This window comes from Sinocyclocheilus grahami, unplaced genomic scaffold, assembly GCF_001515645.1.
Source record: "Sinocyclocheilus grahami isolate Dianchi unplaced genomic scaffold, SAMN03320097.WGS_v1.1 scaffold593.1, whole genome shotgun sequence".
NCBI lineage: Eukaryota > Metazoa > Chordata > Actinopteri > Cypriniformes > Cyprinidae > Sinocyclocheilus > Sinocyclocheilus grahami.
Window position 1 is genome coordinate 4,823 of NW_015505772.1, and position 22,883 is coordinate 27,705.

At 36.7% G+C, this 22,883-nt stretch overlaps 2 protein-coding genes across 2 annotated transcripts; both read left to right on the forward strand.

Moving 5' to 3' along the window:
* Window positions 1–216: 216 nt before the first annotated feature.
* On the forward strand, window positions 217–12,396 carry LOC107557206 (metabotropic glutamate receptor 5-like). Its single transcript, XM_016240542.1, has 4 exons — window positions 217–574; window positions 3,714–3,774; window positions 7,660–8,640; window positions 10,587–12,396. Exons 1-4 carry the CDS (start codon window positions 265–267, stop codon window positions 11,467–11,469), a joined length of 2,235 nt encoding a protein of 744 aa, XP_016096028.1. The 5' UTR covers window positions 217–264; the 3' UTR covers window positions 11,470–12,396.
* A 2,704-nt stretch (window positions 12,397–15,100) lies between these two features.
* On the forward strand, window positions 15,101–22,288 carry rab38b (RAB38b, member of RAS oncogene family). Its single transcript, XM_016240547.1, has 3 exons — window positions 15,101–15,310; window positions 19,279–19,559; window positions 20,568–22,288. The coding sequence occupies exons 1-3, from the start codon at window positions 15,112–15,114 to the stop codon at window positions 20,718–20,720; spliced, it is 633 nt and encodes a 210-aa protein (XP_016096033.1). The 5' UTR covers window positions 15,101–15,111; the 3' UTR covers window positions 20,721–22,288.
* The last annotated feature ends 595 nt before the right edge of the window (window positions 22,289–22,883 follow it).

A 22,883-nucleotide genomic window follows, 5' to 3' on the forward strand; every position in this document is an offset into this window, starting at 1 on the left:
TGGACGCTGAAAAGTGTAGTTTATTTTTCTTGTGTTTATATGAAAAAGGAGGAAGGAGAAGGTAAGATTCATCTGTTGTCATTCAAAGATCCCTTTGATGCTTAATAGCGAAGATTTGGAGCACATATATCTCATGGAGAGGTTTATTATGAGTCACTATGAAATACTGGTCAGCTGTGTCCTCAAGACCTAATTCATAGAGTAACCTGGTCATAACTACTGGGCTTTGCCTGTTATGTGGGTCAGTTTGGACCGGGAGGCTCCATGACTGTCTCTCAAGGGGGTTTGTTCTATATAAAAGCCATTCGTTACTCACTTGTCTCATGTACACTTTGCAGCGATGGTTGGGCGGACCGCTATGATGTCACTGACGGCTTCCAGAGGGAGGCAGCGGGGGGAATCACTATCAAGCTGCAGTCTGCTTATGTCACGTGGTTTGATGATTACTACCTGAACCTGCAGCCGGACACGAACCTCCGGAACCCCTGGTTCCCTGAGTTTTGGCAGCACCGCTTCCAGTGCCGGCTGAAGGGACTTCCTCAAGAGAGCGCCAAATACAACAAAACCTGCACCAGTGAGTGGAAGATGTTCTCACATGAACTCACCACAACTTACATGAGTTTGGGACAGTTTATCTGAATGTCTGGCTTTTCATCAATTCATCCATCCATTCGTCTGTCCATCAATCCCTCTATTCATCTGTTTATCTATCTTTATCCATCCAACCATACATCTATCTGTCCTTTCATCAATTCATACATCCTTCTTAATATATGCAGGGATTCAAGTTCTCCATCGCTACGACGGATTTCCATTAATTGCAGCAAGTCTACAACGGATTTCTGTCAATTGGAAAAAAATTAGGGGAAAAGAAACATGTAGCACATTGTTGTTGTTGTTCTGCCGGCACACCAAAAATCATTCTGCAGCTTCTCAGTGACAACATAGTGATGCCACTCGCATCATTCACAGTCTGGTTATTAGCAGAGAACACAGAGCAGAACTTGAATTTCGGCGCAGGATTGCGGCTATTAATAACAATTCTACTCATTTCAGAGACTATAGAATACCCTTAAAGGGACTTTGTCTTATTCCCGCAGGTTCCGCGCTTATAACGCGATGACAGATGACGGAACATATAATTTGCACGTGCTTTTGAGTCTTAACAACTCGCGCACTCTCATTTTCTGTGTGCCCATGGATCACGATAAGGAGAGTGACAACTTTTAATAGTTATTAAGGGAGTTTGCAAATGTGATATTGATTTAATACAACAGTTCAATAAACAAGTACTGCCTGATTTTGCTCTATTTCTTCAACGAAAATAGTTCCAAATATAGTAACAGCTCAGCCGCTGGGCATCTCTAAAAGCAAACACAGCTGAGTTTCATTCATTCAATGAAAGTGCGTTTTTGAGTCAGTGATTCGTGATTACCCATTCATAAAGACAGTCACTTGCTTCGTTCCTGAATGAATCAGCAGTTTGAACGAATCAGTTGAATGAATGATTCAGTGATAAAATCAGTAACTTGCCGCCACCTGCTGGCGGATTTCGTTTCATTTTTGCGTATAATTTCAGTTATTTAAATAATTTAATATTTCTGTATTCAAAATTGTATATTTAAAACATTAATCTCCACATGAATGTATGAATTTAATTGCACTCATGCCACTCCTGCCACCTCTGAGCCTCATTAAACGTCTGAAAATGTACCTACAACAAGCCACTTTTGTGTTCTTCTGTGCACCCTCTGTAGTACAAATTACATTTGAATTAATACTAATTTCATATGATTGGTAACTTATTTGTCTTATTCTACTTATTATTATATTGTTTTAAATAGAAATTGTAAAAAGCTTATAAACATACATTTTTTAATTTGACAGATGAAAATGATGCCATTTCAAAGGTAAAAAGAAAATACCCCTGTAAGTCACTTTAAAGATGCTGTATGAAGGATTGACCTAGTGGTTGAACTAGGTATTGCAGTCCAAATTCAAAATATTGGAGAGGGTTTTTTTCACCCGACCCCTCCTCCTCAGAATTGATGCACACGCAGGTTGCCAGATTGACGACACCAACAGGAACGAGCGCAGGCGAAGATTTGGAGCACATATATCTCATGGAGAGGTTTATTATGAGTCACTATGAAATACTGGCCAGCTGTGTCCTCAAGACCTAATTCATAGAGTAACCTGGTCATAACTACTGGGCTTTGCCTGTTATGTGGGTCAGTTTGGACCGGGAGGCTCCATGACTGTCTCTCAAGGGGGTTTGTTCTATATAAAACCCATTTGGTATTTTTATGCTTTAGTAAAGTCAAAAACTTACATACAGTACCTTTAAGGAGTCAAATGTCACTTCGTATAAGGAAGGATCATTTTTTATCAGAATTTTTTATTATTGATCATGCTCCTAAATGTTTTAAATTAGGAGGACAAGCGCTCCTAAAAAGAAAAGTAAGCGTACCCATTCATTACTCACTTGTCTCATGTACACTTTGCAGCGATGGTTGGGCGGACCGCTATGATGTCACTGACGGCTTCCAGAGGGAGGCAGCAGGGGGAATCACTATCAAGCTGCAGTCTGCTTATGTCACGTGGTTTGATGATTACTACCTGAACCTGCAGCCAGACACGAACCTCCGGAACCCCTGGTTCCCTGAGTTTTGGCAGCACCTCCATATACTATAAAAACAGGTAGAGCCATGTGTAACAGTATATTAGATCCATGAATGAGGTCTTAAAGGGACAGCAGCCTATGTACAGTGAAGACTATCTATATGGATTGATGTTTCCTAGGATTTTTTTCCAGCTGTGGTGGCAGGACTATTTCTCATGGACCACGCCCCCTCCCCACCAAAGATATATACATCAAGCTTTCATTCCATTAATTCATCTATTCATCATCCATCCATCAATCTGTCAATATATTCATCCATTTGTCTTTCCACTATCTATCCATCCATTCATCCATACATCCAAATCTTTCATTCCATCAGTTCATCTATTCATTCATCTATCCATCACCATCCATCCAGTCATACATACTTCCCTCCCTCCATCCATCCATTTGTCCTTCCACTACTTCATCTATTCGTCCATCCATCCATCCTTCCAGTACTTTGTCTGTTTTTCATCCATACATCCATCCATTAATCTTTCATTACATAATTTAATCTATTCATTCATATATATATACATCATCTATCTGTCAATCTTTTCATCCATTATACATTCATTTGTCTTTCCACTATCTATCTATTCATCCATTCATCCATACATCCAAATCTTTCAGTCCATCAATTCATCTATTCATTCATCTTTCATCACCATCCATCCATTCATTTGTCCTTCCACTACTTAATCTATTCGTCCATCCATCCATCCATCCTTCCAGTACTTTGTCTGTTTTTCATCCATCCATCCATCCGTCTTTCATTCCATAATTTAATCTATTCATTTATATATACATCATCTATCTGTCAATCTTTTCATCCATTATACTTCCATTTGTCCTTCCACTACTTCATCTACTTGTCCATCCGTCCTTTTATTAATCTATCTAATAATGAATATCAATCAACAAAAATATAATGTAGATAAAGGCTTTACTGTGGCAGATGAAAGCACTAAATAGATATTACAAAAGTGTCTTTAGAACTCAATATATTGTTTGTTCTGTTGTTTGTTTTCACTACACCATCTCATAGAGAAAGAGTTGCTCCGACACCAGTACGCTCAGACATTTGAGATCCATTTATCTCTTAGAGCGTTATTTGAGAATCTGGACCATGGCAACTTAATGCCAAAAACAGAGATTTGAACTTGGCGGGGGTCCCCATCAGAATGTTCGAGAATGTCTGTCAAGCGTAAGCCCTGAAGCAGCAGTCTCTCAGCATGTAGTACATTACTGAGAGCCGAGGCCGCTCTGCTGTTCATGCAAGAGCCTTAATGCCAATTTTCGACATTTAGTAGCAGGTGGTTTTGAGTTTGAGTACCTGCCGTTCTTTTTTAATTTAGTTGTTTTTGGATTTTATACTAGTGTTTACAGCATTTATTCACTGTACAAAGACAAAGACTCTATAACAGAGAAATTAAAATGTTAAAATTACTTTTAAAACATCCAATTACTTTTTTTTAAGCTCAACTCTAAAAAAAAAAATGTATTTTTCAGGCTAGTTCAGCAAATGTCCATATATGGTAATACTAATATTTAAGAGTAAACAGTAGCACTTCATAATAATCTCCAATACTTTACCATTAGTTAATGCATTAGATATCATGACGTAACAATGAGCTATTTTAGTAATTAATAAACACATTTATTGGTCTTGGTGAATGTTCATTTCTACATATGCTAAGATAGTTTAAACATTCTGAATTGTATAAATTAACATTAGTAAATAAATGAACGTGAATTAATAATAAACAATAGTGCATTCATAATTTAACATTAATGTTGTGTTAATCTTGGTTTCGAAAAAGGGGGTTTGATGAAAATGTGGTAGTTAATTAAATAATAAAATAATTAATTAAAAATAAAAAAAACACTTTCTATCAATAAATAAATAAATGAAAATTGTTTACCTGCATGTCATATGACCATTAACCTACATCAGAGAACTGAACTTGCAAATTTGTTGTTACATTACTGAAATGTTTACTTAAAATATCAAGTATTTGTAAGTATTTCAAAATATTTTCAAGAACATTTTGAAGGGGTTCAGCTGACAAAAAACTTGGGAATCCCTGATCTAATAAATGTTGTAAAAATGGTTGGTCATTGTGAGTGCATGGTTCATAATTCTTTTAATTCAAACTAATTATGCTGATTCAAGCTAATGTTAATGAATTTAACCTTACTGTAAAGTGTTCGTGTTTATACTCAAATATGAGCATTAATGCCTGTTTTTTTTGCTGGACCAGTCTCAAAAATGCTGTTTTTAGTGCTTAAGAAGCACAACTTGTGGTGCAGCTGGTATCATATTTTATTCCTGATTGAAACATATTATAGAAGTGTAATTTTGACAAACATTTACAGATTTTAGAGCATGACTAAAAATAGCTGCCCAGAGGCATTACAAATATGGCTGCCGAGTACGCCCACTTGCCCTAAAGGCACTTTCACAAAAGCCTTTGATAATCAGAACCGTCAGAGTAGCTTTTGGTGTTGCTGGTTTGTGAATCTGACCTGTAAAAATAAACCAAACCTCCAGTGTCATTTGACCAACCTCATTAAAAGCTATCCAAACCAAGACTCAGTTTCATCCTCATTCACTGTTTGTTGATGCAAATCGCACATGCTAAATATATCAGCTCTTGTTTGTCAGTCTCTAATGCATAATACATGGCTTGGTTGAATGGATGGTTTTGTTTATTTTTGCGCATGTTTTGGGTTTATAAAGTTGCACGGTAATTCAGCCACCAGTTTTACTGTGTTATCTGCATAATGATGGATGTTCTCTGTACAGTTTTAATGCCACACATCTGTGATTCTAAATAATCATAGACATAAGCCCTATACCGACTAGCTAAATTAGTGTTTGCGTTGCACATAGATCTTTATGCAGTATAATTAGAACCCCTGAAGTGGAAACATTTTATTTGAAGTTCCAGGGGCAACTCGTAGTAATGCCTTATTTCTAGGGCTGTTGAGTGATTAAACATTTTAATCTAATTAATTAAATGATTAATGTAATTCATTGAAAATTAATCGTACATCAAATATGATTGAGAATTTCCTCCCAAAAAGATAATTTAAAGTCATTATTGTGTTAGATGAGAAAAGCATTGAATAGACATTACACAAAGTAGATTTAGAAAGAAATATTTTACAAAAATAAAAGGTAACACTTTAGTATAGGGACCAATTCTCACTTTTAACCAGCTGCTTATTAGCGTGCCTCTTATTAACATATTGGCTGTTTATTAATACTTATAAAGCACATATTCTGCATGATCATATTCTACATCCTTAACCTAATACCCAATACCTAAACTTAACAACTACTTTACTAATTATTAATAAGCAGCAAATAAGGATTTATTGAGGTAGAAGTCATAGAGAATTGGACCTTACAATAAAGTGTGACCAAATACAATATTCAACATTGCATAAATAATGATAATAAATGGTTTTAAATATTGAAATATGATGAGATTATTAAAATGACATTATTAAAATAAATTAAATGATACTCCCAATCAGAAACTAAAACCACCAGTAGGTTATTTCTTAATGAGTGAGTCATTCAGTCATTAATTCAACTGATTTGTTCTAAACTAAGCAAGTGACTGTCTTTATGAATGAGTCAATGAATCATTGGCTTACTCGATTAGTTCAAAAACATGGACTCATTCAGTATCGAAACACCACTGTGTGTTGCTTAAGAAATGCAAAACAGTTCTGCTGTGGCTTTGGTTGGAAATACTGCTAATTTAATTACAAAATAATGTTACATTTCATTTTAAGGTGTCCTTGTTACATTGTAATTATATATTTAAGTACCAAGTAATATTAATTAACGACATGTATTTATTACATGGTTAGGGTTAGGATTAGGGTTTGGCTTAGGGTTACTTGCATGTAATTATGCATAATTAATTGTTATTATAATAGTAAGTACATGTAACATGTAACAAGGGCACTTTAAAATAAAGTGTTACCCAAAACAAATGTAACTGTAATCTGTTATAGTTACTGAGTTAAATTACAGTTACTTGCAAAGGGGGTCACAACTGAATATTTTCACACACATACAGATATGATTGATTTCTTTCCCAAATTGCATTGACTGCTTTAAAATATGAGACACCAATGTTTCAGAAGTGTAGGACAGAATAGGACACATACTTATGCAATGACTCTCATAACTTTTTTTTCAAGGCATTATTAGATGTCAGTGTTTCCTGTCATAGCTATGCAAAGTTTTCTTGTTATGTTTTTCAATCTGTATTTAACCTCAGAACAATCTCAAAGTAAAAAGAGGCGCTAAAGTATAATTTTGTGGTGGCTGTGCTTTGAAATTAAATTATTATAATATTAATTCTAGTGAAGAAGGATTTTGAAAGTCTGACAGTAATCAGTGTTGAGTACTACTGTAAGGTTAACCCTGCCTGCTTTAAATGTTTCCAAACGACTAAAGTCCCGTTCACACCAAGAACAATAACTATAAAGATAACAATATTAGCGTCCACACCAGCGAGCGATATCGTTTGTTTATTCTCAGCGCACACTCATCTGCCGTTTTAAATTCTGGAGCTCATTATAGCAGGATTGATTCTGATTGGGTGTCAGTGTTTTTATCGTTCATCAGCTGGAAAAAAATCGTTCTGAAAGTGATTCCAATGAAATAGTTTCTCTGTGCCTTTATCTGTATAGCTATGGTGTGGACTCTTCTATTCTTTAATATTGAGAACGATTTTTAGAACTATATCTTTATCGTTATCATCCTTGGTGTGAACGGGCCTTTAACAGTTAAAAACATTTGTGAGAAATTTAGAAAAGTAATCAAATTTAATTAGTTACTTTAATAAAGTAATTGAAATAGTTACACTACTTATTACATTTTAAATAGGGTAGCTTGTAATCTGTAACCTATTTCATTTCCAAAGTACTTTTAATGCATTTTTTTTCCAGTTAACATGTTAAATCAGCCCTACTAATTACATTAACGTCTCAAATTCATGTCCCTCAGGCTGTGAGCCAATCCCGGTGCAGTACCTTCTGTGGGGAGATCCTGAGCCAATCGCCGCCGTGGTCTTCGCCTGCCTTGGCCTGCTCGCCACCATCTTCGTCACTTTAGTCTTCATCAGGTTCCACGATACACCAGTGGTGAAGTCCTCCAGCAGGGAGCTGTGCTTCATCATCCTGGCTGGCATCTGTTTGGGGTACCTGTGTACGTTCTGCCTCATCGCCAAACCACATGTGGCCTACTGTTACTTGCAGAGGTTGGGAATCGGGCTCTCGCCAGCCATGAGCTACTCAGCCCTAGTCACCAAGACCAACCGCATCGCTCGCATCCTTGCAGGCAGCAAGAAGAAGATCTGCACCAAGAAACCGCGTTTCATGAGCGCCTGCGCCCAGCTGGTCATCGCCTTCATCCTGATCCTGATTCAGCTGGGCATCATCGTGGCGCTCTTCATCATGGAACCTCCGCAAGTGATCTACGACTATCCGTCCATACGCGAGGTGCACCTCATCTGCAACACCACCACGCTCGGAGTGGTGGCGCCGTTGGGCTACAATGGGCTGCTCATCCTCAGCTGCACCTTCTACGCCTTTAAGACCCGCAACGTCCCCGCCAATTTCAACGAGGCCAAATACATCGCGTTCACCATGTACACCACCTGTATTATCTGGCTGGCTTTCGTGCCAATTTATTTCGGGTCAAACTACAAGATAATCACCATGTGTTTCTCCGTTAGCCTCAGCGCTACCACTGCGCTGTGCTGCATGTTTGTGCCCAAAGTCTACATCATGTTGGCCAAACCTGAGAGGAACGTACGCAGTGCTTTCACCACGTCGACGGTTGTGAGGATGCACGTGGGCGATGGGAAAGCTGCCTCGGCCGCTAGCCGGTCTAGCAGCTTGGCTAACCTGTTCAGACGACGAGGCTCTGGCACAGACACTGTCAGGTCAGTATGAGGCCAGTGTTATTTTAATTTATTTATATTTTAGTATTTTTATATACTATTACAGTTTAATATAGTTTTTTTATATTTTCAGTTTTAATTGTAATTATCGTTTTCAGTTAGTTTGTTATGTACATTTGTCAATTTAATTTGTTTTTCTTTTTTAATATTACTATTAAGGGGTAATTCATTTGTATTTTAGTTAGTTTATTTCATCTAATATTTTTTATTATTATTTATTTATTAATATTTTATTATGTATAATATATAATATAAATATATAACATTTTATTTAATATTTGTTTATTAATATTATAATAGTTATAATATTTTCACATTAATTTTTTTCAGCTTTTTTCAAAGTTTTAGTCAATGATAACCCTGTACAATAAATGTTTGGTCATAATTTCAGAATTCAGCTCTCTAAGGTTGGGAATTTTTCTTACTTTTTCTGTATTGTTCTTTTAAAATCTGTGGTTTAATTGGATTCACACTGAATGAATTTAAGGATAATGAGGCATGACATGTCAATTCTTTTTCATGTCAGTTTTGAAAATCCTTATTTTTACTTCTTTATAAGAAGATGATGTGCAGTCACTGCTCTCAGTTGCAGAAGCCGCTTCTGAAAAATAAATATATAAATAAATAAAGCTCACATTAAATCGGTTTATCTCAGTAATGCCTGCCAAAGGTTTGCTTTTGAGGATGAAAATGAGTTTAGACTGAAAATGAATCAACTCCCCAACTGAGTATATTTTAGAGCACATAAAAAAACGCCAGTATTCCCCTCAAAAGAGAAAAAAGAGCCCCAACCAATTACCCTGTATGCCTGTGAATCATTCCTGGCTGGAGCAACTCCGGAGTTACGCACATTTGGGTCGATGAGTCCCCAGGTGCATTAGGAGAAGTGAAGTTAGAGATTTCCTGTCTGACTTGAGGGTGCTAATTGTGCTTGGAATGGATGGATTGGAATGACTAATAGCAGGATCTATTCTCTCTTGCCTTTAAGCTGTAGTATTACACATTAGCAAGAGTGTAGCAGCATTGTGAGGACGGTCTCTCCTCCCTGTTTTAAAAAAGGTGATTCTGTGGCCTGAATAAATCCATACTAAAGTCCATAAATGTAGTCTAAATGTCGGTGTTTTAAAGGCAGATAGTTTTTCAATGGATATATCCTAGCATGTCCTTTAACATAATTTCCATGACAATCAAGTAACTTATTATCATCACACGGAGGCACAAAACCCTCTATTCATTCTTATTGTTACATAAAACACTGTGTTGTTATGTGGGTATCTAAATGGTGTTTTGCAATCAATGAACAATTTGCTCTTATTTTTTCCACTTTATCTCCTATATCTTTTAGGGATTATTATTAGTAGCCATATCAGCTCAGTTTCTCAATTTATTTTTCATTGACATGTTGGTGATTGTTAACTAATTTGTTTTTATATATATATATATATATATATATATATAAATATATAAAGTTACTTAGCATAATTAACAATTAATATAAAAATATATACATTTTTGGTAAATGTTAAAGTCAATCAATAAATATATAATATTTTAATATAGAAATACATTTCTCTGTTAATTATGTTACATTTTTGTAGCATTTTAACAAAAATTACATGTTAGTTATATATATAAAGTCCTATAATACAAATAAAAATACTGATTAACTGTCAAGTTGTTTTAGTATTATATATCTGAGTGCGTGTGTGTGTCAATAAATAAATATATAGTATAGTATATAGAATATTTTATAAAATACTAAATATTAAAATACTAATAAAAATATAAATTTTATATAACTTTTTTATATAAACATTTTTAACATTTATCAATAATTTGTACATTTGGAAAAATAGACATGTTTATGGAGTTTAAACGTGTATTTATGAATAATTAATCAAATGCACATTGCTGTTTTCTTTCAACAGCTCCAACGGCAAAACAGTGACCTGGGCACAGAACGAGAGAAGTTACAGGCCAAACCTGTGGAAGCGGATCTCAATCCACATTAAGAAAAAAGAAGAGGCCAACCAGACGGCCATTATCAAGCCCTTCTCAAAGGGCTGTGATCGGCCTCCAGACCCCGGGGTGAAGCTGGCATACGATGGGTCTCAGAAAAACCAGCGCTACCCTGTAACCTACTGCCCCCTGACCCCTTCCCCGCTGCCGACCGTTTGTCAGCGGCCTTCGATGCAGAGGCGGGAAATGGAAGAGCGAGATGTAGAGCGTGCAGCAGTGGTGGCCATACCCTCATACCTGACGGAGCGCCTGCAGCATGGCGCCCCGTCCCAGACGTGCATCATGGATCAGATCAGCTGTGTAGTCAGTCGATTCACGGCCAACATCAGTGAGCTCAACAGCATGATGCTGCCCGGTTCACCGCCGGGAACAGGCGTAAACGCCGCCACCGCCCCGGTCCCCAGACCCTGCTCCCCTACTTTCCATCTCCACCCGCAAGAAAGGCCGCATCCAACCACCGTCACCACCTACGCAGACGTGGTGGCCACAGCGAACACCAACCCTCGCTCCGCGGTCGGCATCGCTGGGGGCATCATCGCCGGTGGGAGTAGCCGGGCTTCACCTGCCAGCCTTTTTGACAGCACCTACGACTCTTCGTGTGTGGTTAGGACCACTGATTTTGAGGACCTGGGCGTCTTGACACCACCTTCACCGTTTAGAGACTCCTCCGTGGACTCGATCAGCGAATCTCCCACATCGCCAGCCTCGGAGCTGCCATTGTGTGAGCCCTGCTCCCCGATATACGACCAGCTGATGCTTCGCCACTACAGCCAGAGCTCCTCTTCGCTCTGAGAGATTATTCGGAGCGCAGGAAGGAGACTGAGAGGCAGCTACTGAGATCCTGCATCTGCTTAGATTGTAAAACCCAGCTGTAAATGTCAAGGAGTGTAAACTCTTAATATAGAAGCACTCGCCGAGGACGTTTTATGGTGCTTAGAATCCAGCCCGTCCTCAAAATCACAATCTGCGAAGGGGAAGGCACTTCACCAAACTGCTTTTCAGATAATTAAGGATGTACTTGATATGCTCTTGTGCACTAGAGCGCTCTGACAAGTTTATGGTCCTTCTTGGCAAGAAGTTACTGATGTTGGTCAGTTTGTGTACTGCAAGTTTTCATGGCTTTACAGCTACTTAATAACATTCCAACGACGTCAATCTACACAGGTGGGAAAAATGACAAAACTCCTGCTCCAGGCGGTCTTTTTTATCTCTCTTTTTGCCTGTCAGCAAGATGCCTGAACGTCTTGCACGGTTCTTCACGTACAACGGAAGCGCAAACGGTTGAATGTAGGACCAAATGAAGCCTTTGAGCTCAAAGTAGTTTGTTTAAATATTGGTCATTTTTGTTATTTCCTAGTTTAGAGGTTGCATGTTCTGCCACTTCATATAACTTCATATAAAATAATATTTATGATTATATTTTTCATAATAAATCAAATAGAAGGGGTTGTAAGGGCAGGTTTATTTAGATATTGAACCAATCTAACACTTTAATATAGATAATATGTCTTTCAGATGACTGGATTTATTTATATGAACATGTCCCAGTATTACTTGAGGTATTTAATAATAAATCTTTAACTTTAATTTGAAAGATGGGATTTGAGAAAATGATACAAACTAATGGGAGATTCAAGAAAACTCAACTATTTACACTACCACTTAAATGTTTGGGGTGAGCAAGATTTTTTGAAAGAAATTAGCACTTTTATTCAGTAATAATATTTCAGTGTTTCTGTTTTAATGTATTTTTATCAAATAAATGCAGCCTTGGTGAGCATAAGGGACTTCTTTCTAAAACATTTTTTTAAAAATGTAAAAAAAATTACTGACCCCAAACATTTGAATAGTTATGTAAGTTAACAGATTATTTATACATAAAGCAATATATGTGAATGCAGGGCCTATTCCAAAAATATAATAATTCCATTTGCAAATTATTTCCTTTCTTAATCCACTCAGGCTTTTGTTCCAAATCCATACATACAGTAGATGAGCCAAAAACTAAATTCCCATTCTTATTACACTGTGGACATGATTCTTACACACAGGGCATTACAGTTTTCATTGACAAAGCCTATAAACCACATGAAAGTCTCCAATTAAAGATATGATTTTTGTATGAACTTTATGAACTTTCTTCATAAAAATTTAAATTAAATCAATGTGCAATATTCTTCTTGAATAGGTGTAATGTACTAAGGTCACATGTTTGCATGCAAAGCAGTGCCATTAGCTGAAATAAGTGCTTAATGTTCTTTTGAGAACTTTTGTACATTTTGTAAGTCTTTTGCATTTTTCGCTCTCTGCCTTTTCTGACAAGACATTCATAGAGTGTAGGTTTCAGCCTTGTGTGTGTGTGATGTATTTTTCTACTAACTATTTGTGCTGATTCAATATGATGGTCACAGTAGATTAAGCTTTGTGACAGTGGGACGAATGTAGCTTGCAATATTTCTGTTACTTCGAGGTTTCAGTTATGGTGTGGATAAGCCTTTTTTAATTCTCTTCGATGCGTGTAAAAATATTGGTTTTACCTGAGTGTTATTAAAGGGGACTCAATTACAAATGTTTTTTTCTTTAATCATTATATATATATATATATTTTTTTTTTTTTCAATGTGGATACATACAGTATAATCACAAAATGAAGTCTTTGGAGATGCTATGCACCATGACTGGAGTTTGTGTGGTTGTGTTATTTTCACAGTTTCCATGATGATGATGATGGAATGCAGTTCCACCCCCTCTTTAGTCTCTTCCTTTATGTACTTCTCTCTCTCTTTATGTTAGAGTATGTGCACATGGCAGAAGGACGGACGGACGGACGGATAGATAGATAGATAGATAGAATGTCAGACAGACAGACAGATAGATAGATAGATAGATCGAATGTCAGACAGACAGATAAATAGATAGAATGACAGATAGATAGAATGTCAGACAGATAGATAGATAGATAGATCGAATGTCAGACAGACAGATAAATAGATAGAATGACAGATAGATAGAATGTCAGACAGATAGATAGATAGATAGATCGAATGTCAGACAGACAGATAAATAGATAGAATGACAGATAGATAGAATGTCAGACAGATAGATAGATAGATAGATCGAATGTCAGACAGACAGATAAATAGATAGAATGACAGATAGATAGAATGTCAGACAGATAGATAGATAGATAGATCGAATGTCAGACAGACAGATAAATAGATAGAATGACAGATAGATAGAATGTCAGACAGATAGATAGATAGATAGATCGAATGTCAGACAGACAGATAAATAGATAGAATGACAGATAGATAGAATGTCAGACAGATAGATAGATAGATAGATCGAATGTCAGACAGACAGATAAATAGATAGAATGACAGATAGATAGAATGTCAGACAGATAGATAGATAGATAGATCGAATGTCAGACAGACAGATAAATAGATAGAATGACAGATAGATAGAATGTCAGACAGATAGATAGATAGATAGATCGAATGTCAGACAGACAGATAAATAGATAGAATGACAGATAGATAGAATGTCAGACAGATAGATAGATAGATAGATCGAATGTCAGACAGACAGATAAATAGATAGAATGACAGATAGATAGAATGTCAGACAGATAGATAGATAGATAGATCGAATGTCAGACAGACAGATAAATAGATAGAATGACAGATAGATAGAATGTCAGACAGATAGATAGATAGATAGATCGAATGTCAGACAGACAGATAAATAGATAGAATGACAGATAGATAGAATGTCAGACAGATAGATAGATAGATAGATCGAATGTCAGACAGACAGATAAATAGATAGAATGACAGATAGATAGAATGTCAGACAGATAGATAGATAGATAGATCGAATGTCAGACAGACAGATAAATAGATAGAATGACAGATAGATAGAATGTCAGACAGATAGATAGATAGATAGATCGAATGTCAGACAGACAGATAAATAGATAGAATGACAGATAGATAGAATGTCAGACAGATAGATAGATAGATAGATCGAATGTCAGACAGACAGATAAATAGATAGAATGACAGATAGATAGAATGTCAGACAGATAGATAGATAGATAGATCGAATGTCAGACAGACAGATAAATAGATAGAATGTCAGATAGATAGAATGTCAGACAGATAGATAGATAGAATGTCAGACAGACAGATAAATAGATAAAATGTCAGACAGATAGATAGAATGTCAGACAGATAGATAGAATGTCAGACAGACAGACAGATAGATAGATAGATAGACTCTGAATGGCAGTATATTTAGTGCACATGAGCAAACAGAGTTTGTCTGACAGCTGGTCACAAGTTTCCCCACGCCCTGGGCGGTGCCAGTTTAAGTTCAATGACAGATGACTAGTTAGTGTGATAAACACTGGACACACAAATGTCCTCAGCGATGCATAGCAATCGGAAAGAGCATTTGTACAAAATCCTTGTCATCGGTGATTTGGGAGTAGGGAAGACCAGCATCATCAAACGGTATGTGCATCAGACGTACTCCACTAACTACAGAGCGACCATCGGGGTGGATTTTGCGCTCAAAGTTCTCAACTGGGACTCAGAGACGGTCCGCCTGCAGCTGTGGGACATCGCAGGTAAGCGAAAGTAGGCTATAGCAGTGTGTCAAAGCCTTACACTTAAAACGTACACTGTAAAAATATTGGTCATTTTAATGGAATAGGCTGTAAGCTTACCATACAGGTTAAAAATGTGAAGGCCTATTTTAAAAGAAATGTAATTGAATTGCATTGGTTTATCACTACATTTTAAATTTGACTTACCTTAAAGTTTTTTTTTATAATATTATTTAATAAGGCATAATTTATAAGGTTTAAGGTCAAATATTGTTAACATATTGTTAATATTGTAAGCATAAATTCCCTGCGTGACTGTCCCGTTAGTTTAGATTTTAACAAAAACTTTAAGCTTTTGCTGACATTATTTATTGACTGTCAGTTAGGAACTTTAAAATACAGCATTAGGATTTTGTAACGTTGATAAATTATTAGCTATTTCCCTTCTAGAGGGAAAATTAACCATAGATTACTACAAATAAAACCAAAAAACAGGGTAACCATGGTTTTGCTACACTAACCATGGTATTCGTAGTAAAACTGTGGTTATAAAAATGTTAATCATTCGCCAAAACATGGTTACTACACTTTTACTATAGTAAAAGCATGGTTAATTTTCGTAAGGGTTGGTTTTGTAAGGTGGAGATCCGTGAAACTTTAAAGAGCAGCTCTTTGCCAATATCAAATTAGTCCATTACGACTTAACGTTGTTAAGTTTAATGTTAGTTGATCTTGTTCTGCGACAAAATCTGTTCCCAAACCAGAACCGTTGCTCGTTCCTGTTATCGTCCTCCTCACGTGTCAGGCACGCGCCGCTGAGAACTGGTTTTTCGCGTGCCCGCTCGGAAAGGTCTCTCATGTGAGCGAGATTGAGAGACGAAGCACGCGGATGAAACTATGGGAAAATCTCTGTAAACAAACCACGGGCAAGTGTATTTCCAGCACTTACTGTTCTCAGTCCTCAGCTACGGTAAATTTCACTTTAAAACAGCACACCTGCTCGAAACAACAGCACAATCCAAAAACAAAAAGGCATATGAGAAATATAAGCTACATGGAAAACCAATGTGGTTCTTAAAAATGTTTACCTATTTATTTAATATATAAACGCAAGTAGGCCTATATACCATGGTAAACTCATTTCCACCAAAATAACATGGCTCTAGGCTATGCTTACTACTGTGGAACGAACCATAATAAACACCTTCAAGCTGTATATGAAGCTAAATCTTTCTGCCATTGTGTTTGCAACACTCTAGTTGTAGTAACTAACTGTGGTAACAATGGTACTTTAGTGTTTAGCAAATTTTAATAAATGAAATAGCATACTTAGCAAAAACAAACCATTTTTTGAGGAATGATGCCTAATGCAGTTATACAGTAGTAAGTCATTAAACCACTCATATTCTAAACCGGACTAAGGAACTGAAGGGTTTGTTCTTTATTATTACTATACTGTCCTCGTTAGGACTGGCTTTTTATTAAACTCTCATCCTGACATGACTCGGTAGACATTCTTACATAGTCATAAACTCCTAGTGGGCATCATAAACTCCTCATTGCTGCCCAGGAAGTCATCTGACATACAGTTTCATGAAGTGAAACATGCTGAGTTCATTTTCCCTGTTAGTGATAGTTTTCATCAAAAGCAGGCACATTTTGCCAAGTTGTCAAGTTAGGTGACTGTAACACTTTCTGTAAAGGGCATTCCCCACTGCTTCATCAAATTTCAGTCAACGATAGCAGCAAAAACTCTTATTCAAACCTGAAAATTGCATTTTGTTCATAAACATATTAAGCAAAGGCAAGATATATATTTAGACTAGACTGATGATTTACATTATAATTCATTGTTCATATTTCATTGTACAACACCTGTGCCAGTATCTCAAAAGGCCATATGGATTAACAAAACCAATACAGCATTTCTTGTTTCGTGGTCCATCAAGTGCGAAGCAGACTGCTGTCAGACCCACGGAGATCAACATGCACCTCCTGATTCTAATTTTGAACAAATAACAGAACAAACTGTGAGAAACAGCTGTCCTAGGGAATGTTGTATAATGCTGGCAGCCCAGATGAGTGGCTGCATTCAGAGTCAGACAAGAGAAAGGCGCACAGATGGAATGTGCCATTAGCTGGAAAAGTCAGTCGTAACGAGTATATTCGATTGAATAAGAACAACAGGAAACTTTGCTGTGGATACTGGTCAGAACGATGCGCACTGCAGGAAAGTGCATGCACACAAAAAAGAGTCATGTGTTCTTCACCAGTAGATTCATTATACTAAATGTAATCATGCCTGGCACAGGCTCTTTCATAGAATTTGAGACCTTGAGCTGTTACTTAAAATATCTTACTATGTATAAGCAATTTATGCATTCAACATACACTGGCATTCAAAAGTTTAGGGAAGCTTTTTTTTCTTTCTCAAGAAATTAAAGGAGTCATATGATGTTGCTAAAAAGAACATTATTTTGTGTATTTGGTGTAATGAAATGTGTTTATGCGGTTTAAGGTTCAAATAACACATTATTTTCCACATACTGTACATTATTGTTTCTCCTCTATGTCCCGCCTTTCTGAAACGCATTGATTTTTACAAAGCTCATCGGTCTGAAAAGCGAGGTGTGCTCTGATTGGCCAGCAATCCAGTGCATTGTGATTGCCCGTATACCTCAAGCTTGTGACGGAAATGTTACGCCCCTTACCATACTGTGATGCCGTGTCCCAGAGCGACGAGACAAAAACATTCAAACCCATTATAAACGAGGCATTTGTTGCATCCAGTGGGGACATAATTACTGATTATAATGACTTAAGGCCCATTCACACCAAGGACAATAACTATAAAGATAACAATAAAGATTTAGTTCTAAAAATCATAACTATAACGATAAAGACAAAGAGAAACGATATCATTGAAATCACTTTCAAAATAATTTTTCTCCAGCTGATGAACGATAAAAAATTGACAGTCAATCAGAATCCATCCTGCTGTAACGACCTCGAGAATTTAAAGCGGCAGACGATCGTGCGCTTAGAATAAACAGACGATATCGTTCGCTGCTGTGGACGCTAATATCGTTATCTTTATAGTTATCGTTCTTGGTGTGAACGGGGCTTTATACTGTCTTTTTACGCGTTGCGTTGCATCACGCCGTGTAAACATAAAACCATGTCTGCATTTGTGATCGGAGAAATGACAAACAACAAGCGCTACTCTACACTGCTCAAAATTTGCGTTTGAATCATCAGTGGCAAATCCTTTAAATATGAAAACGTACTTACAAGCTGTGAGTCAGTATTAATTGTCAGAACACGGCATTGTAGGCTACTCTCCAAGGCAACAGTCCTCCATAAATTGCGCTGCACACATCTGAATATTTGGGTTGAACTGTTCTGGAAAATACAACTTAACCACTGATTTCTAATCGTGTCCTCTTTTGGAAGGCCAAACAAAGTATTTTCGCTTTCCCAACGAAACACACAGCTCTTCACAACATGGCGGTGGCAGCAACAATAAAGTTACGCCTTATTTCTTTGTGTGAACATTTGGGCGGTGTCATGCAAATCTTCCCACATCGTGACGTAGACATGTGGGGGCGTGTTTAAACGAGGTGTTTTAGGAGGGCGTGGACCAGTCTTAACTTTTATAAAGAATATCTATTTGGGTTTGAGACTTTAGTCTTTGCAACTTTAGGGATCTTATTTATTCACAAACAGCTTGTAACACTCCAAAGAGAAAAAAAAACTTGAAATCGCATCATATGACCCCTTTAAAATTTTAATTTAGTAAGAACACATTAAATTTATTGTGTTTTCCACCAAACAAATTCAGCTTTGGTGAGCAAATGAAACTTCTTTCAAGAACTCTGAAAAAAAAATCCAACCTCTAACCTTTGAATGGACGTGGCATTTGGCTTGTTGTGTCATGCTTTTCCCAGTTGTTTTATACCTTTTTTCTCCCTCTCCATCTGCACTGGAAGGTCAGGAGCGGTTCGGGAACATGACACGGGTTTATTACCGAGAGGCCATGGGGGCGTTCATTGTTTTTGATGTTTCCAGACCCACCACGTTTGAGGCTGTCTCCAAATGGAAGGAGGATCTGGACTCAAAATTAATACTTTCAAATGGCCAGAGTATCGCCACAGTGCTCCTGGCCAATAAGTGCGACCAAAATAGAGACTTTCTGACTAACAACAGCCTGAAGATGGACCAGTACTGCAAGGAGAATGGATTTGTGGGCTGGTTTGAGACATCTGCTAAGGTAAGGCATAACATTTCGGTATGATTTTAGACGGAGCAACAGTAATGACAGAGAATATTTGTGTCTGTCTACAAAAAAAACCTATAGTACCATGGTATAGTGATGGTTTCAGATACCAGCTAATACCATGGTAATTGGATATGACATTGTAGTATATTCACTAATTAGTGCATTAATGTACCATGGGCATTAAACTAATAAAAAATACATGGTATCAAGGTAATACTGTGTTTTGTTTGTGTTTTTTATCTGCACTATTGTATTCCTTGGAGTGGCATGTAAATTCCCTGGTATATAGAGCAATCATTTATAGTAAATGTCATGGATTACCATCTTTTACTGACAACTTTGGAAGTTTTTTTCACTGACTGATTCAACAGAGATCTTATAGGCCTACTGACTGAGATATTATACTGACGACTGATTTTATACTGATACCGATTGTCTATCTATCTTTAACAAATGTAATAAATTTGTTCCGCAGCTAAAAGTGTTGGGAGAGTTACAAGATTATTTTGTTTGTCATGTGATCTCAACATGGTAGCCACCACTAGCAAGGACCACCTATATGTACAAAAATAGCTTTTCTATCCCACTGACAGCGGTCTAACAAATATCTTTTGACAGAACTTGTATTGTCAGAGCCTTTAGTGCTTGATTAAAGCTTCTGAATGAAAGTTATTAATATTTGCATACTAATTAGACCTGCCACTCACATGCAGAGCAGTTGCTGAGGGAAACGGGAGAATGGACTGTTGGTACATTGGGACGGTCTCATTAAATCCAGTGGAGAGGTTTCAAAGGGATTGATTTATTTATTTCATTTATTTCAGCACCTCTATCCATTCATCCTTAATGAAGAGTCCAATCAGAGTTCCATCTAGTAGCATTTTCATGGGTTTTAATGTCATTACTGTTCACAGTCCCATTTTCAAATGATCAAATCAAACTATCTAAAACCTGGTTGTCTTAAAAATGTTTAATGTATGTTCTTTCTCTAAATTTTAGGAAAACATCAACATTAATGAAGCTGCCAACTTCCTTGTGAAACACATAATTGCCAGTGAGAATGATATCTTGAAATCAGTGGTTCCAGATACCATCTCTCCTCAGCTCCACTCTAATAAAGAAATGACCTGTTCTGCATGTTTCAAACCCTGAGAGAAGGTGGCAGCAATCTATGGCAGCAGTATTGGTGGTCCTTGGACTGAAGAGGATGACCTTCACACCATCATCCCTCTGATTCCAGCACTATGGTCAACCATTGATGAGCCGCAACCACCACAGAGATCTGTCTGTTAGTTAAACTACAGACAATTTGAGCTCGAACACAGAGTAAATGTATTTATGTTTGAAGCTGCACTTTTCGTTTTTTGGTCTTTTTGTGTTATTTATGTCTAACAAAACCTGGGGAGTTCTGGACTGGCATGCTTGACTGAACAAGGTGAGAGATTAGAACTTCTTTCTGTCAGACACAGACAGCTGATTATGCTTTCAGAAACAGAAATGTTCTATCAGTATGTACATCAAAATATAGCTATTATTTCTGGTTCTGGTGGACTTTTAATAACCCCAGTGTTATATGAAAAATAATATTATACTTTTTTTGACTGTCTTTAATGTGCAACACCCATGTCAAGACACTTTCAGAAGTGTTTTGCATCTGCATTTCAGCTATATTCCTGATCTAATGTCACTAAAAATTTTAAAGATACATTGCGTTTGGGTCCATTTTTTTTAAACACGAGGTTTGGGTTATGCATTTTTACTTTTGAAACAGATGGTTACACTTAAGTTTCTTCACAATCACAAACCAAGGTTTGCTACTTGCTAATTGGTGGCAGGTAGTATTAGTGGGAGGGGCATATTCACTCTAGAGAGCATTTGATTGGACAAAAATCAGTGTAGTTCATGATGAGTCATCAATATTTTGCTTTGGTTTACTCTTAAGAGACAGCAGTTCGTTTTAAAAACTTAATTTAATTTTTTATTTAATTTAACGTTAATTTTGTGAAAGTTGCCATGAACATTCACCTATTTCTAAATGCATGTTATTGATCTTATGAACAATTCATCCATGAATATGTTTCAATTAAATATCCAGTCTGCCTTCATCCAATCAACACAACAACCAATGGGCAGGGCATTTAACCTCTAGAATTAACACCAGTTTACTATGATATTATGTAGTATTTAGCATATTGACAGTGTTAAAGGACTGTCATGCTAAGATAAATACTTCTTTATGGGCTTTTTGTGGTTTTAATTTACAGGATATGAGCATGCATTCTGCAATAACACGTATTTATAATCAAGTTAAACATCTCTTAATTGTTTGCACAAAACAGATTTCTCAAACTAGATCTTTAAAAAGCGAGCTGCCAACCTCTTCCCTCATCCGCTCTGTCTCCTTGAACATCCTGGCCCTTCTTATCTCCTTCCATTTCATCCCTTTTTTCACTCCTATTTCACTCTCTTTGCAGTGATTCACTGTATGACTCATTGAAATTATATAAATCTCCCATGATTCCCTACATCACCATGTGCTTTATTCAAATCCTTTAATGATCTACTGGCTTTCCATATCCATCTGCACCTGCTGCAAACACTGAGTTTTTATTCTCATATTATTTGTCTGTGTGGGGGTTGTTGCATTGGATTGTATTGTATCGTTAAATATGTTTCCGTGAGCTATTTCATCAAGATGTTGTCAAGGTATAAAGAAACACTTTGAACTTTGAACACAAAAATCTGTTTTTTTTTTTTTTAAGGTTTTGCAATATAATGTAACAAAGAAACATTTTTATGCTACGACAAATGAATGAAAAAATGTTTGCGTATTAAGTGTACATTTAGAATAGCTGAATAAAATAAAATCCTTTGTTTTGTTGACTGACTTAATTATTACAGGATTAGCATTACAAACATAACAGTTATCATCACCAATTATATTTAAATGGGTGTATAACAACATAAACGTGATCTCGGGTGGAATAACGGGCTGTGGGAAGGTTAGACAAATTACAGCCTTGTAGTTCTTTCCACAACTATATTCAACTCTAGTGTCATCACCATGACAACTGCATGCCACTTTTAGTTTTTTTGCCTCTGTAGGCTATACTTTTGTTTTGATTAATATCAAAAAGATTAATTAAAAAGCCTTTCCGCAAAGCGTTTCATTCGTTTTCGCTTTAGTAGGTTAGGCTGCAATATGAGTGTATTTTTGCGTTATAAACACAAAATGAGTCACAAAATGTCTGTAAAGATCACTTGATCTAGAAAGCATCTGCTGTGTACAAACATCTGACAGACGTCTGTTAGATG

Coding starts and splice junctions, on each gene's coding strand:
- rab38b (XM_016240547.1), top strand. CDS start 15,112: ATGCATAGCAATCGGAAAGAGCATTTGTACAAAATCCTTGTCATCGGT. Junction 15,311..19,278: donor GCAGCTGTGGGACATCGCAG/GTAAGCGAAAGT, acceptor CTGCACTGGAAG/GTCAGGAGCGGTTCGGGAAC. Junction 19,560..20,567: donor GGTTTGAGACATCTGCTAAG/GTAAGGCATAAC, acceptor TCTAAATTTTAG/GAAAACATCAACATTAATGA.
- LOC107557206 (XM_016240542.1), top strand. CDS start 265: ATGACTGTCTCTCAAGGGGGTTTGTTCTATATAAAAGCCATTCGTTAC. Junction 575..3,713: donor ATACAACAAAACCTGCACCA/GTGAGTGGAAGA, acceptor ACCATCTCATAG/AGAAAGAGTTGCTCCGACAC. Junction 3,775..7,659: donor ATCCATTTATCTCTTAGAGC/GTTATTTGAGAA, acceptor ATGTTAAATCAG/CCCTACTAATTACATTAACG.